The sequence below is a fragment of the Anticarsia gemmatalis genome, chromosome Z (genome assembly GCF_050436995.1).
Source record: "Anticarsia gemmatalis isolate Benzon Research Colony breed Stoneville strain chromosome Z, ilAntGemm2 primary, whole genome shotgun sequence".
NCBI lineage: Eukaryota > Metazoa > Arthropoda > Insecta > Lepidoptera > Erebidae > Anticarsia > Anticarsia gemmatalis.
In genome coordinates this window covers 8704168-8724221 of record NC_134776.1, presented here as the reverse complement: position 1 = coordinate 8724221, position 20054 = coordinate 8704168, and the positions used below count along the sequence as shown (strand labels likewise).

General features: G+C 35.7%; 1 protein-coding gene across 1 annotated transcript in view; it reads left to right on the top strand.

Moving 5' to 3' along the window:
* The first annotated feature begins 1691 nt into the window (after positions 1 to 1691).
* The window catches only part of LOC142986152 (solute carrier family 15 member 1-like), a 32472-nt gene continuing 14109 nt past the window's right edge, over positions 1692 to 20054 (top strand). The window contains exons 1-9 of the mRNA XM_076134440.1: positions 1692 to 1773; positions 2080 to 2221; positions 3169 to 3255; positions 5317 to 5401; positions 7478 to 7667; positions 10133 to 10215; positions 18496 to 18675; positions 19316 to 19552; positions 19754 to 19999. Coding sequence (XP_075990555.1) covers positions 1692 to 1773; positions 2080 to 2221; positions 3169 to 3255; positions 5317 to 5401; positions 7478 to 7667; positions 10133 to 10215; positions 18496 to 18675; positions 19316 to 19552; positions 19754 to 19999 — 1332 coding nt within the window. The remainder of the gene's footprint in view (positions 1774 to 2079; positions 2222 to 3168; positions 3256 to 5316; positions 5402 to 7477; positions 7668 to 10132; positions 10216 to 18495; positions 18676 to 19315; positions 19553 to 19753; positions 20000 to 20054) is intronic.

The following is a 20054-nucleotide window of genomic DNA, read 5'->3' as shown; positions in this document are numbered from 1 at the left end:
GCGCCACCTCTGTCTTGCACTCTCAAACTGGTGCCCTTCCACTACCCTTCCTTCTTTACTTAGTTCGTGGCACACAAACTGAGCAAATGAAGCTAAAATGTTCCATCTTTAATTCAATAGATGGCAGTACAAGTCGGCTAAGAAAAAGTTTTGTAAAATTTTCTTCTGAAACATTTCCACTGCAATGACGGGTATGAGAGAGATTTTAATAAACCCTCTCATAATGGGACTGTCTATGTAAGAGCACATGTGGTAAAAAAGGAAATATAGGACTTTAATAAGATGTGTTTAAAATTTTGATGGCCATTTTACCCAATCAGCCAGTTTTCCGTTGCTTTATTCTCTGCGGAAATATGTATATACAGGGGGTTCTCCAAAAACTTGTACACATCATATTTCACAAGATGTTTAGGCATACACACCTCGTTCCCATGTGGGTAGGTAGAAACAACTGAACGAGATGTTACTCATTAACAGAATAACTTTTTAAGATTAGTCTAATATTTGTGTTAAAATTGTGTAAAAGTTCTGATATGAGGGGGTAACCGAGACATAAGAAAGTAGTAAGTAGGTAAATTAGAGAATTCTCTGGCCGGGTGTGGCTTTGGCGTTTTATGTACATTGTGGTCATCAAAATTATATCAGGCAAAGTAAATTTTATGATGACGATAAAGTAGGTACCTACATTGAATGCAATTGGCATATTTTCAATCGTGTATTGCAATATACCTCTGTCTTGAAACTTATTTTTAAATTATTATATCCGTAATTAACTTTAGAAATCATGTGTGTGTAATGATCCTGCAAATTATTTATTATTGCTTGCTGATAAGAACATCATGCAAAATCCTGGTTTGTTCCAGAGACTTTTAAGTCTAATAGTCAACTATACTGGGTCATATTACTGACGTAGAGTCATGACTGGAAAATGCAGCAGATTATAAATAAATAAATGTAGGTAATTGGACAACTCACACACGGTCAATTGATTCCAAACTAAGTATTGTACTATGGTAACCAAATAACTGATAAACATACTTATATACTTCTAAATATGTACATACTTATATCGATACTTTCACATCAAGGCTCAGAAGAAATACTCGTGCTTGTCACACAACGATTTGTCCAGGGTAGGATTCGAACCCACGCGGCGCCACGGTTATTGCGGCGAGGTAACCACTTTAACCACTGCGCCAAACGTGCAGATGACCGCAGAGCATTTTTAAAAATTTAAATTTCTTTCGTCTCTTCTCTGCCTACCTCTATAGGAAAAAGACGTGATTTTATATCTTAATCTTAATATTACTTTATATTATCGTATATTACTTCGTTATCGTCATTATCTTTATCATATAGTACGTATAATCGTAATACGTAATATTACTTTTTATAAATTCTAGATTTCATGTCCCTTAAAACTATAGTTTAAGAAAGTATTAGATGTAGGCATATGTTAAGGATAGTGTACGCAAAACTATCCTGATCCAGTTTATAGTATGGAATTAACGAGACTATTATAAGTTTTACGATACTAATTGCCCATATCATTTATGCTTCTAGCAAGGAGTACTAGCCTCTTTATGATAGTATATTCCATAGATATCTACGACATAATTATATTATGATAGAATTGTCACATGTATTGTCATTATCGATTTACATAAATAATTTTTACATAAGATTTTAAAATGATTCACAGTCAACCTACCTCAATATTCTGTATAATAGCAACGGAATTTTGTGAAAGATTTTCCTTCTGCGGACTGAGAAGTAAGTAGATGACGTAGTAAAGTTAGCAAAGTTTGTCTGCCAACGAGAATAGGTTAGGGTACTTTATGATTACTCTTCCTGAATTCAGGTGATTTCGGCGGAAGCTAGTAGCGGTTTGGTTCCGCGCTAAAGACTCGCTATTTCTCGTCTTAGAATTACCCTTAGGCTGAGTTACCTTTACGTAACGAACTGAGACTTGTCTTGCATGAGAAGGATTTCAACTAAATTACTTTTTCTCCCTCTAAGATCATTAAATAGCAAAGTCTCGGAGAGTATATCGTCGTAATGTATTTATGGTTGTTTCAGCGATATTATCGTTGTACTTAAGAAACGTGTTATGTCTCCACGAGAACGCTGCCACGGTGGTGTACCACATATTCATTATGATGTGCTACACCATGCCTCTCATGGGTGCTATATTAGCCGATAATTTCATAGGGAGATACAGGTATTATATAAATACTTATTCAATATTTGAAAGACTGGTTAATAATATAATTATTGTATTATTGATTGTGTATGCTGTAATCTCGTATAATTAATTAAAGGAACATCATGTTTTAAATGTTGATTAGATATGTGTTTTTTAAATAATCCTTTGTTGGAGATTCATAATAATAAATAAGTGAATGAATTAAACTATTAGACATTAAACGTTTATCTAGAATTACTAGCGATCTTCTGGCTTAAATAACGTGTGATTTACTCTATCTCGGTTAATCTTTGTAGTTTCTTACTTAGCGAAATACTAAACTCAGTTTTGCACCTATACTGTTAAGTTAAAACCTCATTATAATATATAACGTTTGCGATATGTTTAATGTTTTAGCAATAGTTATACTACTCATTTTAGATTTTCAAATTATTCTTAAGCATTTTTACTACGGTAAAATTTACGAGCACATTAATTCCCGTAAATTATTGGGCAACTCATTTCCATCTCCGAATAGACATTGATTTTTACCTTCATCGTTAAATAGGGTTGATCAAAAACACATCAGAAAAATCAAAACATTGATATATTTTGGGGTTCGCCTAAAGGCGTTGTTTGATCTAGGGTTCGACAAGACATATTAGAGTGAAACTTTATATTATCATTTCGTAGTATCGACACAATACATGTTTAGTTTAACTCTATATTATTATTTAGGAATAGAAACTATACCTACATAAGACTTGCTATTATTCGGTTGGGCACGTTCGGTTCGGCAATATTCAAGGAATAACAAAACCGACTCGAATCACTTGTTCGGCTCGTGCCGATCGGGTTCATCTACACATTCGGTTTTGCCGTTTGCCACCCGGCTAAACCGATTACTGCTGAACCAAATATGTGTATGCAAGCCTTAGCCTATTTTATTGAATTTGAAAACCTCAATTTATTATTATTTCCAGAGTGATATTATACTTCTCTATAGTATATTTGATCGGAACTGTGCTCACCTGCTGCGCGGCAATACCCCCCCTTATGCTGCCACCTACGTAAGTAATTCAGGATTCATTTCCCTCACGTGAAACGTTAATTAAATGTCTTTCAAAAACCGGTAATAATCGGGTGTTTTGATGCAATAGCCAAATAATAGAGGGGTTCAAACCCAGGTATAATGTCAAAAAACTAAACTAAACTTAGAAATAAATATAATATTAAAACAAAAAAACCTTTCTTCCGTTTAAGGACAACTACTTTTACGTAGAGAAACCTTGGGACCTGAGAGTTCTTTGAAACAGTTTTTAAAGAAATACAAAGTCCCCGATCCGCATTTTAACAGCGTGGTGGACTCATGCTTAGGGAATGCAATCCCGACTCGAGATCGTCAACTCGAGATCCCTCGCGATCAGAAATATCAATCCCGCGAGATCCCGAGATTTTCGGGATCCCGTCTAGTTAGTAAAAATAATACAATTCGAACGGCTTGTTTAATGTAATATGTGTGCGATAGTGTGGTGAATGCAATAAATTATTATTTGAAAGAAAATAAAAGCCTTTATTTTTGAATATTACTAACAACGTAACATAATTAACAGGTGTAATAACATGAACATAATCAAAAAAGTAGGTGTAGCTCCAGGAGATCAAAATAAAAAGTAATCACATGGCATTTTGAAGTAGCCTCTTAAAATACAAAGTGTATCAATAGTACGAGCTTCTAATCGGCATCTTAAGTCTATTGCAATGTAGCCAGCTGCTGAAAATGCCCTCTCCGACAATCCCGAACGGGATCTCGTCATATTATGCTTCGGGATTGATCCCGAAAAAATACACGGGATCTCGCGAGATCGGGATCCCGCGAGATCGGGATTGCATTCACTACTCATGCTTCAGTCTCCTCTCAATACGAGCGAGAGCAGACTCACGCTCTGCAGTAGAACGGGTTTAATTTACTAACTATCCTAAATATCATTGTCACAGCCATCGCAAGTTTGTGAATTAAATTAGTTCACTTAAAGTTTAGTTTCGCTAAGTTAATGCAAAGGACAATTATTGTGACCTAATTTATGTTGCTACTTTGCACCTGGCTATTTGCTTATATCACGGCAAAATCAGCAATTAATAATTTTCCTTTCAAAAGCCGAGCCAAAACCAGCGACTATCCTTCGTAAAAACTAATAAAGTGGTTATCCAGCATTGTGTAACCCAGTGTTAATTTTATACGAATTATAAAAACACATAGAAAAATAAATTCAAAATCTGTCTGCCGCCTAGTATACGAACGATATATCCACATCTGAAAATGTAATATTATAAGGCAGCCTTTTCCATCGTTAGATAACTTTATTTGATGGATCATTTTCACGCACAATGTACAAAAAATCTGTCGAAATGCCAAAGTTACTTCACAAATAAAGTTATGAAGAAGAGAGAAAAATCGGCACTTAAAATACGAAATGAAAATCTATTATCTTCCAATTTGTTGGAAGAAATCTCCATTTCATATGAAGGAATACAAATAGAATTACCGGGAGCGTACGTACTCGTATGTTTTACATGAAATGGTATTATTCAGTGAAATACGTAAGCCGTTGAGTGCTTCATTAGATTTGAGATTACGAGATAAAACTAACGCCACTCCGGGTAAAAGATACGTCTGCGTAGTTTCAATGCTTCTCGGAATCTGTTCAAGTTTCTACACCATTTATTTATCGTTATACTTTGTGGTTGAATTCTTAACTTAGGCGTGAAGAATGCCTTGCGGGAATCTGAGACATGACTTTAAAATCTCGCTCCGTGTCTACGTGTTTCGACATTTTGATATTATACCTTATGTTCGTATAGAATTATTAAAAAAAATATATTTCGCTCACATTGAAGCTGATTCTGTGAAAATGATATGCAAAACTATATTTTTTATTTGTCCAGTTTGTTTGTCCAATGCAAACAAACAGACATTTAAAAATTTTACAAAAATAATTCTATTTCATAATGTTAGTAAATTTTAAAGTAAGTTTGTAATGCTTGTACCAAGTGGCATTATTTGGTCTCTGCCTAGCCGTATGGAAAAAAGGTGTGATTTTCTGTATGTAAAAAATAAGTTTTTATTGCAGGACAACATCTATGATCGGCTTGCTTTTAATAGCCACCGGTACTGGCGGCATCAAGCCCTGCGTTGCCGCGTTTGGAGGAGATCAGGTCAGACTAATTTTATAAAAAGGGAAAAGGGCATCGTACGACGAAAATAGACGTATAATAATATCCATTGTCTTATCTTATAAAGACATAATCTGGTAAGTGCCACAGTGTAGGTTCTACTGCAACTTAGTGCATAAATTAATTATGAAATCAACATCGGCTTTTGTCTACATAATGCTGCGTTTAGCTTAAGTTTATATCCTGTAGAACTAACATAACTAAGCCTTACACACACATACTCAACAGTTTAATCCTTAATCCGTTTGCAAGGAAAGTGCTATTTTTTAGAGACGATGTTCGTAAAATTGTGATTTGGTACGATCCAAATATGTTCCCAGTTTCGCACTGTCTCATTTTCGAAAGGTATTTTTTCAATGAAAATAGTTAAATTACCACTGTATTTTAACTTCAATCACTGCGTTTTGTTTGTAGACTAATATCAATCATATTATAATCGATATTTTCATACAAAAAGCAAGGTAAATGTGACAGAGTACACATATTTCTGCTGATAGTACTGTGTTGTCTTTATTCTATCATATTGTCCAAGAATCACTGAGGTATGGATATTCAGGATTCTCTGTCCACATAGATGGATGGATGGAGTTTGAATTCAAACCAAACAAATGTATGACGTTAGACGCAGCCAAACATTACCTGCCGTAGACAATGTTTGATCTCGTATATCTAAGTGATGTATCACGTACACTCACGGACATACAATAGTTTATAACTTTAACATGCATTTTATAATTGTATAATGGTTTAATGCATTAATGACCATATGTTTTGCAGGTAAAATCGTCGCAGTCGTAAAACAAGTACACAGTTTAAAGTCTGTACTTATGTAACTCAAATGCATTTTGTCTAAATCATATTTTGGCTAATTGAAACACAAAAAATATGCTTCAAATTTTTTTTACAAGACTGGCAGACTGTGTAATTAGTGGGAATTAAATCTGTATAATATTTCGCCCGGGGCTGTATTTATTATTCGAAACGTAAACTCCAGCTGCGGGCAAAGGGAGGCCTGGCCGTAATATCGTGACCTCTCATCGCTTGCAGCTCGCAGTATAAATACTCTCAAAGACAAATTCTGTGGAGATGAGTTATCAACTGCACAGTAAACAGTACACACTGCATCCAAGTCTGCAGTGGCCAGACCCTTTCTAAAATATTATAAGTTACTCCATATTAATTTTGCATAAAACAAACATTTCTGCGTCTGTGGTCTGACGGGTAGAAGCAAACGCATACTCGTTTGCTTATGAGATCTCATGTACAAGGCGTTACGTAGTAGGTAAATGAAATATTTCTGATATGAAGGATAACTTCAAAAATAACTATTGTTTTAGTGAAAAACGGTAAAAACACTGGCAACAAAATGCCTCAATACTCGATATACCTCTACACAGAACTCTTTCGAACATTCAGTAACAAATCCATTAAAGTATTTTATTCAACAGGCTTGTTCTCTGAAATTTGCAAAAAGCAAAATCATTTGTTTGGATTCACATCACAATTCTAGCGAATTCTAAATGTTTTTTGTTTGTAAAACATGTACAGCAGATTGTGCAGTTCACGGTTATTAAAGTTTTGTATTTCTGCGGTAAATTGTTGGTTGTAATTCTACTACCAATTTGTCTGTACCGAAACAGAAATGGAAAAAATATGGCTCTAGTGGTTTTCATCATTGCATTACGATACGAAAGGCTTCGGAAGGCACGTTAAAAAACCGACGTCTAAGACAGTCATGTCTAAGGCTATGGACTTGAATACGATACGATCAATGAATAAAAGCTATCGAATTACATACGTACATATACGTCCATGTTTCGCCGTTAACAATTAAGTCCCATGTCATAGGGGGCGAGCATATTGTCTGTAAAATACTTTTAGCAATATTTTTATATAAATTAGAGATGCCAAACAATTATTTGCCGTAGTAGTTCTCGTTTACACTACCGCTTAGACCATAGGGGTAGTCGAATTTGTAGTTCATTGATTATATTATTATTGTTTCTATGTTTGTATTCATTGAAATATTTATTTACTTACTATTCTTTATGCCATCAGTTTCGTCTCCCCGAAGAGAATCAACTGCTGCAGCGTTTCTTCTCGACGTTCTATTGCACAGTGAACCTGGGCGGATTCATGGGTATGGTGGTGACGCCGGCACTGCGCCGGAGCGTCATGTGCTTCGGCGACGACGCTTGCTACGCGCTCGGCTTCGGCTTTCCAGCGCTACTTGTACTTATATCTATCGGTGAGTACACTTATGTATGTCTTTTCCATTTTTTTAAAAACTTACTTTCCTACTTCTTAGCAAGGGTCTCGGCCTGAACAAGGGAAGAGTTAGGCCTCGAGTCCACCATGCTGGCCAAGTGCGGGCTGGGGACACTGCATGCTCTCAAAAAATGTATTTTGGGCAGGCAAGGATGCATCACGATGTTTTCCGTCACCGTTAGAGCAAGTGATAATCATTTCTAATACGCACACCTCTGAAAAGTCATTGGTGTGTTGCTCAGTAAGCTCCGATTAGTTTCGTCACATTCAATCAATTTTGGAACTGTACAAGAGTTAAAAAGACAAAATGCTGTGCAAGTAATTACTGCTTACACGAAGTTTGTTAGTAGGAACGTACTGTGCCAATTAATGTGAGTACTGAGCTCTTAATAATTATACCAATTTTACTTTATTTCAACACTATTGTATTAACAATATTTTTCAATTACACGGGAAAATTTGATATCATTTCATTATGTTATTAATAAGCTGTAAAAACCTTCATTTATTTTGTTTAAAAATCATTGTGAATTTTAAAGCTACTGCCGATATTAAGCGGCATAGAAGTGAGCCGGAGTGTGAAATACAGGGAAGTGTTGTTTTTGGAAAAGTTTCATTGTTTTATTTAGTACAAGAGCAGCGGTCACTCTATGTTAGAAAATGTGACGACGAAAACTTACACCAGCTCATTTTATTAAACGGAATTTTAAATATCCATAAAAGATCATGTCATTGTTCTGGATTACTTTTCTTATTGTACCGGAACTTTGTTCCCAAATGGAAGAGGTGATGGACTTTCAAAATTTTATTTTATATTGAGAGATTTAAAGATTGTAGATCAATAAGATCAAGCTCTCAAAACTGGTAGTTGTTACTGACGATCAAGCTGTTGTTCAACTACTGTTCCTTGCAACGTATTCAAAATGTTGGTGATTATTTTTTCACTTTAGATAACAACAAAATATAGAACCAGTTATCGTTTCAGAATTTACAAATAAAAAAATCTGCAAACACTTAAAAAATACCAAAAACAATACAATAGTAGTAAAATATTCGAGAAGTAATAAATGTCATCTCATATTGAAATAGCCTTTAGGTTTCCATGCAATTTGTGGTATTGAAATTTAAATTGTATTTGTGAATAATTAACAAATGTTATTTTGATAAAATTTTCTCTCGTGTTCACATTATTTCGAACAATACTAGCACTGTACATCCATGACGCAGTTATTTAAGTGACCAGCCTAGTGCAGTCTAACTGCACGTTAGGCGCAGGAGTTAAAGTGGTCACCTCGCCGCAATGACAGTAGCGCCGCGTGTGGTGGGTTCGAATCCCACCTGGGATAAATGTTTGTGTGATGAACACGAGCATCTGTTCTGAGCCTGGTTGTTAGTCATTTGGTAACCAAATGCTGCTTAGTTTGAAATCAAATGACCGTGCGTGAGTTGCCCAATTAATGACGGCAAATGATGTTTATTTGGTATCTACAGAAATACTATTTTCGTAATATATAATAAATAAATAGTGGTGGTTCGTATGTTTTTAAAATCTTTCAAAACTCGATTATTATTATTTTAATAATATAATCGAATCAAATCCTATAATACTAGTAACTATATGATCAATCTGAATAAATATTGAACGCTTTTTCTTTTTCATGTTCTTATACCTCGTTACGACGTGGGGTCGGCAGAACATGTTTTCTTCTCAAAAACACGCTTTAAAGGGGATTTGGCTCGCGGTTTTACAACCGTCCGTCGGTCCGTCTGCCTGACGTCAACCCTTCTTGACAATTTTACTGTTATTTTAATTCAATTACTTCCTATATTATCAAATTGCAACCGTAAAAAGTTTATAGCCCTCCGAAAAAGAGACTAATGGATTATTAATAACTAGTTTTTGTTCCATTTGGTTGTCAATCTTAATTATTACCGATGATAGATGAACATCGATAGTGAATATTTGGTTTATGACAAATTGTATGGATGAGAATGAGGCAAGGGAAGTTTGTGAGGATCGTATCAAGTGACGTTTTTTTGTCTTTGCCTACCCCTATAGGAAAAAGGCGTGATATATGTATGTATGTCTTTCAACAGTGCGATAGTGTTACTTAGATTAATAAAAGTAATAGTCTATAATGTTAAAAATCTAGTAAGTCTTCCAGATTTAACCCCTTTGCGTTCGATATCACTCAACAATATTTTCCCATCGATAAAATTTGCTAACTATCAAACTATCTGATAACAACTTCGCCCGTGTTGAATTTTCTTCTGATCTTCCGAGTATTTACTGAGATGAAAAATGAGCAAACTTAATCAAGCGTAATACAAACTCATTGCTGAGATAAATCCTTACAAACAAATAGACGAACTTCAACTCTTTATATTATTTCTAGTAAAAGATAAAAGGGAAAGATTTTTCTATTAAATGTACGTCTGTTTCAGTGATATTTGTGGCAGGCAAGCCGTCGTATAGAATAAAGCAGCCGCGAGACAACGTAACCCTGAATTTTATTTCATGCGCTTGGGTAAGTTTTGCGAAACTACAATATGTAATGCATTTAGTACGCCACAAGGAGTCTGCGCAATATCCGGGACCTATCGGGCTTTAGAGATACTTAGTTGTCCAAGCTTATGTCGAACTTATGGTCCCTCGCTCTACGCCGCGCACCTTGTTCCTTATATTAAGAGCGATTATTCTCCGACGTTCGAGTTATTACCCCAATAGCCGAGGACTATGCCTCCGCTCTACATATCTACACATATAACCGGAGCAATTTGCCTTTCTAAGTAATAATTCTAACACCCTAATTCCTCACAACGTTTGTGAAGACTCGTGTACTGGAAAGTAATGGATTAAATATTATATTATAATAATATTCACCGTTGGGTAATGAAGCTGTGATTTATTTTAAGTAATAAGGTCGGTCCCACGTCTATTTATGTTACATCGCGCCACCTACTTAGTCGATCATTAAGTATTCAGTTTCTCGATGTACAACTTCAAGCTTGAGTTTACTAAGAATTTTCAAGGGGAACGAAAGAAGATTATGAGATTATTTCTAAAATTGCTGATTTATGTTTGTTTAAAATTTGTTGTGCCCGTTTAGCACCTGAAATGGCTATTGTACGCCCTCGTTACATCCATTTAGGAGCCCCGCGGTCGGACAAAGACCGGTCATTTAATTTTTTAAGTCTTTTCGTCTGTTACGTCTCTCGGAAAATTGTAATTTTACTGTTTTTAGCGTATTATGAGATTTTTATGTAAAAGTGTAAGAATCGTAGTGATTGTAATGGTGTTTTTGTTAAAAAAGGATGATAATATAAATAATAGATGAGAGAGTCAATATAAATCCAGTGTAAGACAGATAGTAGGATAGTTGAAGTTGTTCTAGTCACTGTGAGTATAACTTCAACTGGGTCACGCAGAGTGGGTTTTGTCGTAATAGAAACTTCCATAACTGTGAAACTCTGCTTGGATAGATGCCGATAGGATTCAACAGACCAAAGTATACTCACTCATTTTCACCCAAACTAGAATATTACTAACGGCGGGTGACATTAAAGCAACCTTCATAAAATTATATTGTAGGAGTTGTAATCATTATCTCTCTTCGCCAGATATATGAACAGATTTTTTATACAACCGTAACTTTATGAATTTGGCTTTAAAAATTGTCTACATTCGGAATTTATTATAGAAAAACTTTTGAAGATACATTTCTGATCAATGTTGTGACCGATCTTTTATAATCTTGTTAGAAAGTGACAAGTAGCCATTAGAAGTTTGAGAGTTCGAGACTAACGTGCTTCAGAGATTCTAGCTATTTAAAGTATGCGTCAGCGGCACTCTTAAAACAGAATAGAAATACCGTTTTTCATTCCCATTGACATTAACTTTTGTATAAATTGCCAAAAGGGGTAAAAATATGTAAATATTTTTTTATCAAAAAGTGTGCAGGAACTGAAATGTATAAAATAACTACTCGTGAAAATTATGACGTCAGAATACATTTAGATATTTATTTTCCAAACGAATAATAACTTGCTACCGTCAAAAAGATACCATCTTTGTACTATTTCTTTTAAATATGTATAAACTGTCATACCTATACTAATATTATAAAGCTAAAGAGTTTGTTTCTTTGTTTGAACGCGCTAATCTCAGGAACTACTGGTCCGATTGGAAAAAACGTTTCAGTGTTAGATAACCCATTTATCGAGGAAGGCTATAAGCTATATATACCAATAGGAGCAGAGTTCCAGTAAAAAATGTTACAAAAACGAAGAAAATTTCACCCATTCTTTCTTTTGTGACGCGAGCGAAGTTGCTAGTTTAAAATATGATGAGTATATTGAATCGAATTATTGCTTTTGGTCAAAAAACAATACGCAATGATCTTGAAAATACTTTTAAGCTAAATACGGTAGTCATTTTTCTATTTTCATCGATAAAATGGTTGTCACGCCGCTACCATTGCTCTGCGTTATAGGGCATAGGTTCAAATCTCACACATAAAAAAAAACGACTGTTTCGTTTCTGGTTAAGCTTTGTTCTCATTTTTTTCTAGAAACAAATGAGCGAATCTTAGAACGGGAGGTTTTAAAGGAAAATGTATGTAGGATATTGTAAAAATACTAACTCACAGTCCTCTAGGTACTAAAGCCTCCGCTGTATAATTGAAAGCGTGAACGAAACTTCGCCACATAACTTGCTAACTCTATTCAACCCCCGCCATAGTTCTACTGAAGCATATTTTACAAAGAGGGCTATTTACAAATGTATGTACGATAGCCGATAACGCTGCTGATAGTACTTGTAAAATGGTAGAATAAGTTAAATATATCTTATACGAATTTAAGAGTGAATTTATATGTGTGTCAAAGGATTATCGGTTCCGCAGTTTAAAAAAATCTTATTAGCAAGGGCATGTTTTCTTCAAATAGTGTTTTTTTAATATACCTTCAATATGAGATTCAAGTAAACTACTTGAATCTAATTTTTTGTTTTGTTGTGTTGGCCCTCGATGTTCAAAAGTAGTATTTTTTTTCAATCAGTATGAAATAAGTCCTATTTAAGAAATAAATACAATCTATCTTGTAGTTTATCCACCCAAGTCTAAGTTAAAAATTGTACTGTTATAAATACCCTATCATATCTCACCGCCGTGTAGTAATTCATAACGAAAAACAAACCTTTCTATTTCTGCAACATGTTTCAAAATTATTTTAAAACAGCCCTGTATCAGGTAATCTAAGTACTTATAATTCAAGTTGCAAGCCATATTTTTTACGAGACTCTCCCACTTCTCAAAATGAACGTTAAAATTCTTTAATAAATGTTTAAGATTATAATGTTAGCGTGAATAACAGCCGCGAACACTTCGTAACTATGAAGTTAACAACTTACAAGTTGTTAGTTAGGTTTCAGGCGCAGACATTCGCGAGAATATGTAGATTTAAAAAACCTGCCTCGACTAACTTATGAAAGCTTGCGTGAACATCCGCGTCTGTGAGATAAGTAGTCCGCAATTTAGCAAACATTATTTTAACTTAAGACTGCGAAATATTCCTAATATTTGACTATAAATATTTTGCAAATACATTACTTCAGGGAATAATGTACTGGAATACACGGCAAACAAGCCATGTCTGATACATTAACGGATTTCTGTCAACCTAACTGAATGAAGTCATCGCTGTCGTATTTTATACAGTATTATCCGTTTGGTTATCCGTGCCGCTGCGGGGCAGCTAATGGAGTTTATTTATCATGTTAATATGTTTACGGCGGTCCATTACACGGTCAGCACTATGTTTTTCCTTCGCAGGTAATAGATGGCACAGAAATGTGCCTTATAATTCTAAAGAGGTCCATATTTGGCGTCATTCATCACGGCAATAGCCTCGCGAGTAAGACGAATCAATCATCACCCAGCCGCTGCCGTGCACATCCCTTTCACAAGTTTTTTTGCGCAATAGACTGTAAAAAGAGAATATCTGTTATGATTGATGTTCTTTGGTATCTTTAGCCCTATAAAGAGAGGCCATTAGTGACAACTATTTAAGTGGGAGGTCCAATTTTTTGTGACGATAATTACGTTTTTTTTCCTCAAAATATAACTATGTTCCGTCGTAAACAGCCTCCTGATTTCATTTACTTCAATGTCGTTTCAGAAACTAACGGAAATAGGATGGTCCTTTGTTATATTGGATCTAGAAAACAAAATGCGGAATAGAGTAAGTCCTAGTCTACCCACTGTGGCGCGGCAAAGTAAGGCGTAATAAAATGCACGAAACTTCAGTAGAATCTTAGTCACAATTAATTTAAAGCTTATTTTGAGCTCGAGCCACAGTTTCTTTTATGTAATTATCACGAGTCGCTCTTTGTAACTTGCACCATTTAGCCGGAGGCTACAGCGAATATTATTTTGTTTGTATAAAAAATATTTTTATGAAAATATTCGAAAGTAAGTAGTTGCCACTGTAGTGTGATGTTTAATTCTTCGAATGCAGAATGAATATGATTTTCTACAAATATACTTAATAACTATATTGGAAATAAAACTCGAGCCAGGTATTTTCTTTTATTAACAGTAAAAAATCTATGAGTCTCGAACATCTATTCCATTTAATGGAAATCCATTGATCCACTGAGTACTTATAAAGATAACAATGTTATAGCGATACTTGAGCTACGTGAGCAGTGCGTAGTACTGTGCTGGATAAAGAAAAAGCGTGTTTACATATATTTCAAAAATTCAAAACAAATTTAAATTAAAAGCAATGTCTCTCTTACCACATCACCACAACTTAATATGACAGAAGTGAGGGTTCAATTCAACACGTTAGCTGAGTAAGGGGTAGTGAAAATTTACATCTATATTTTAACGACATTTTTGAAACTTTACTACCCTACGTTATCCAGTTCGGTACATTCCAGTTGCAATTTAAATAAAAGCTTTCAAAAACAAAAATACATGAGTACGGACGAAAGCATAGCTTTGGGAATAGCCTTTTTTACATGAAACGAAAAGTTTCGACAGTTGTACGGCCCCGTTGGAACATTTGGAGTACGTTTAAAAATACACTAATAGTTGGCTGACCGACTTCTTTCGATAATTCCACGTGATCAACTCTCAAGCAAGAAATAGACCACCATAAATAAATTCAGATATATCCACGAGTCTGTCAATATTAATCTATTCGACTTTTCAAGCAAAGCCGCCCTCGTATTATTCTCACTGTTTCAGTAAAAGTATTTCCACGTATAAACTTTTGAAAAGCGGCTAGATTGCCTGCCGTATAGACAGAGACTAATTAGCCATTAAAATAGATTGATCATAACTTTTCAGCGCCGTCCGTGATGCCAATCAATATTTTACTTCATTTATTTGTGTTTCGAAAATAATTAATATTGCTTATCTTGACTAATTGATATAATATCGAAGAATCAAGGTATCACTTATTTATTTCTAAACTGTTATAATATACAAAAGCTGAAGTTCTGACTTCGCATCTCGAGACTGATAAATACCAAAAGGCGGTTATTACACTAGATCGCAGATATTATTGAATCATCGGTGGTACAATGTTCTTCTTGCTTTATAAGTTTGTGGAGTCTTAATGGGAAAAAAATAATGTAAGAAATAATGTCCGATATACCAAAATTAAATTATCGTATTTGACATGTATTTAATATCAATATGGTAATGTTCTAATAGCATTAAGCTTACATTTGAAATATATACATATATATTTCAAATGTAAGCTTCATGTTTCCATTGTATGATTTTTATTACCAACATAATGATCATTTCGGAATCCTGCATTACATATTCGATTACCCCCCATAGAGTCGTTATATTATTATGGCGGCGTAGGGAGATTTTTTGGCAGACTGACCTTACCACTTACCGATCATTATATTATACGCTTCACTTATTTGAGAAATCACCCCATAGGGCTGCAATACAATTAGAGATCGGCCGCGGGCAGCAGTTATATTATTGAATATCTTGTGATACTAAATAATTGATTTGCTTAGTTGTAACTGAATCTTCAAGCGGTTTTGTATAAAACTGATGAGAACACAAGATTTCGGAATGGTTTCTTGAGTTTGGCATAAATGATCCCTGTAGTCCTACAGTTTGGTTCGTGACCGCTATTTGGCGATGGACAAACAGCTCGCTAGTCAAATGTTGGTCTTATCAAAAATATAAAATGGATAGTGGGTGTATTTCGGTAAGTACACCTTCGGATATGAGGCGTAAAGTTATAAATAAAATATTTACATAACGGCATAGGTGCTATAATATCTACGGGGTAGGCGTATGTACGAGTATGGCGGGCACAGGTGGACGTTTCTCACATATCGAGATTAGAACCCTCGTGGAGCTTTCAGTCGTCAACTCACTGAAGCGTAACTTTGGAGTCTGAAACAATCTAACGAACGCTATTACCTCTTAATGCTCAACTTTTGCTTTTAAAACTATCTTCTATATCTCATCGAGTCTTTCCATTTGATGTGACACTGAAGGTGATAAATTAACTTTCTCAAATGATTTATTCGACCTCAAAACCAGATAGCACTTGTTTAGTTCTAAACATCTATGTTTTCGGTACTGAGACTCAACCTCAGTCCCACATTATCAATTAATTAAATTATAACCACAGTCTAGGCTTAACTATACATTTTCTGACGTATGTATTCTAGATTACACATAAAGGCGAACGGCAGGTTTATATGAAGAATTCGTACAGCTTATAAAATGTCATGTTTAGGTTTACTTTTTGTTTTAATTGGTAGCTAATATGATAGACAAGCTTATTTTAAAATTCTTATATTTTTAAAAGTTGGGAGGTAAAAGTTATGTCCATTTTTAGAAGCCCCGATAGTTCGCTAAATTGCTCAGATGCTGTCAAAACCACAATTCAAAACAACAGCAAATTGGCGGATGCGTAGACGTCAGACGAAAAGTGACGTCTCATGAGATTTTCTTTTTCTTTAGTTGTCAACAAATATAAGCCATGGACCAAAAATTATTATTTAAATAAACAAATACTTTCTAATTAATCCGGACTTCTAAAAATAATACTCCCATATAAAAATAAGTGACTTAGTCCCCTTAATAAGTGGTACAAATTCTGTTACGAAACAACACAAACTTTAAGCTGTACGAAATCTGCCGATCTCTTTTCTCTAAATACGTTTAACTAGAAGGTACCTAGTTTTGCATGATTGATTAACCATCATCCATCAAAATGTTCTCACAGATTTTTGTGTTTATAATAGACGTATAGATAGCACAAGTGCATCGAATTTCTACTTCATCAAACGGACGATTTAGAGAAAATTGCCCGTGTGCATCGTACAAACGGGTAGAACCACAGTCAAACAAACCACAAATACACGAGGGAACCAGTAAGGGTAGTGTTTTTCCCTTTGGATGCACCTCCGACCTGCACTCAAAGGGTTTGATTGTGTTTACAATGAAAACTATATTTCTTTGTAATAGAAGCTGGTTTTTAATTTGTATGCAACTGAAAACTAGTTTACACAACCCTTGTTTGAGATGTACTCTAAATTTACTCAGCCTTCATTGTTTTTATTATTTGCAATAAAATATAATGACCAAATCTATCTGCAGGCAGTAGAGATCCTAGTCCTATATAACGACAATATTTTTTAATGAAAAGTTATTTCATTTATTAAAATTATAGCGAAGGTTAGCAATTAATTTCAGACCATAGTTAGGCGTTTAACCAAGGACCGAGTAACAAGCGGCATAACTAGCGCTACTAACATAGATTTAAAGGGTTGTAAAATCATCAACTTCTACAAAATACATTTGATTGACCGATTAACCAGTTCGGTGCTAAAATTCTAGGGAATATGTACAAGTTGTGGCACGGCCGCTAGAGTGATCAAACGTATTTGATGCATCTGCATACATATACATATACCGACAGGTTGCAAGTTGAAACGTGGCGCATGTTTCAACGTATTCAATGTTTTCCAGCTCATTCTTTTGTCTAACTCCGGTGGTAGGTATCTCTATTTGTTTACCGGGATATAGCGGTATCGAAAAATACCGGATTATAATGGAACCGAAAATCGAAAACTGTGGAGTATGTAAAGGTGTGCATGCGGTTTACGTTACCATATTCTTTTTTTGAAATCCGCCGCTATCGTAATTTAAAACTACCATTCTTTTCCCGGTTATTCACTCTGGTTTGAACTGCACAAATGTTTGCAATACCCTACGTCATAACAGGAACGAGCTCGTAGACATTAATAGGTTTCAGGTTTTACTTTAAAGTCTTATGAGCGTCTCGGAAATTGACTGGCCCCTTGTTGTATTGGATCCTGCAAATAAATTTGTAATATCTCTTCAATTCTTAGAAATATCACGTAAGTAAGCGAACCCTCGAGTAAGTGCGCTCGCGATACTATTATTATAGGTTTCAGAACTAGTACACGAGGCACGCAAATGGAATTAATGAAAATGTCATACTCAGGTCTTTTTCATTTTCCTTATAAAGTATATTGTTACGAACATATTCACCGTAGTCTGTTTAAATCCATTGAAGAACAACAGGCGGTGCCGTCGTATTTGTTTTCAATCGCGAGACCTTTCTTTGCGTCTCAGCGCGACGCTGGCAACATTGTTAGTGTAACACGAATCCATACATAATGTATGTGCGCTTTACGTTTAACGCTCGTGAGTCTCGTGCCTGAGCTTGACCCTGGGCGAGATTGTAACAGTTGTGATGACGAACACATTGTGTAAGTTTAATGTTTTCAGTACGCTTTCGGAAGACGAATCAAACATAATCCTAAGACCGACGGACCACCGTGCGAACACTGGCTGGACTACGCCGTGGAACGATACGGAGAGAAGCTGGTGGCCGACATGAAGGTGGTCTTCTCTATATTGTACCTGTACCTGCCTGTTCCTATCTTCTGGTCACTCTTCGATCAGCAGGTAAAAAATATTTTCATTCAGGTACATATAAAAGCAAAATAATATAAGCACATATCGATGGTCTCGAAGCTCTGACTGACGATTGTTGGTCGGTCGGTAGAACTATTGTGCCTTTCTAATATACCGACTTTAGATTATTTTTAATAATAGCCCCCAGACTTTAGTAACGTCCCCGGTATATGACTCGCCCCCTATTACATTGGACTAACATTTGGAAATGGCGAAACGCAGGCGTATTTCAAACACTTCTGCTTACACATTACGATATAACAGGCTCGAAGTTATCCATAACGAAAAAACTAATCGATTGTTGTGGTATTAACTATTGTAGATATAATTTACTTCATAAAAATGACAGATTTTTATTTTAACATTCAACAAAATAGTTAAGCCTCCTTAACAAGAGTTCATTTCAATTACAGTTGTCTGTGTGTTCCACGTCGACGTAATTCTAAAGAGTTTAAGCACGTTGAAATACTTTTGATAACTCGTACATTTTATATTCTCTGCTAGATATGTACCCCTCACTTTTATATGTTTTCACGTAACTAGGTCAAGTTGAGTTATTCGTTTCGGTGGAGTTAAGATTTATTTAAATATCTTTATAAGCAGCGGTATCTTACAAAGTGAGTAATTGCAGGGCTCTCGTTGGACATTTCAAGCTTCAAGACTGCGCAGCGAAGTGTTCGGCATCACCCTCATGCCGGACCAGTTACAAGTGATGAACCCTGCTATGGTGCTGCTGATGATCCCGGTGTGTCCGGGCGGCGCCTGGCCGCTACTACCTGACCTGCCCCCTCTACAGAAAATGTTTATCGGAGGAATGCTCGCAGCACTGGCTTTCATGTCTGCTGGAATCCTTCAAATTGGCATAGAGGTAAACTAAACACAAAATGCAATAAATGTAAGCTCTGTACGTTTGTGTCGTCTACGAACTAGGGTACTTATTGCAAATCGGATCAAAAACCAACGGCAGCTCTTCCTCATTTCGTCGTTTGATATTTTTGTATTGAAATATTTACTCGTGTGCTGCGGTAAGGCATTGAGTGTCTCGATTGAAATTCAATTGTTTTGTTAGCGATCTACGCTGCAAGTACCGGGGTCGCATCAGACGGGTCTGGTGATAATGAACACATTGGCTTGTACGGTGGACCTGTCGGTGAGCGGCGAGGGCGTGGCGGCGGTGGACCAGCACGGCACGGCGCTCATGACGCCGCTGCCCTACCGTGTGTACGGCGTCACGGCCGTCTGCCCCGTCAACTGCGCCGGGAGGGTCATGAACAAACACCTCGTCAAACACGAATTGAAAGCAGTAGCTGGAATGGTATCGGTTATCAATATTCATATTTGCTTTAGATTAACGCTAACCGGTTTTTCAG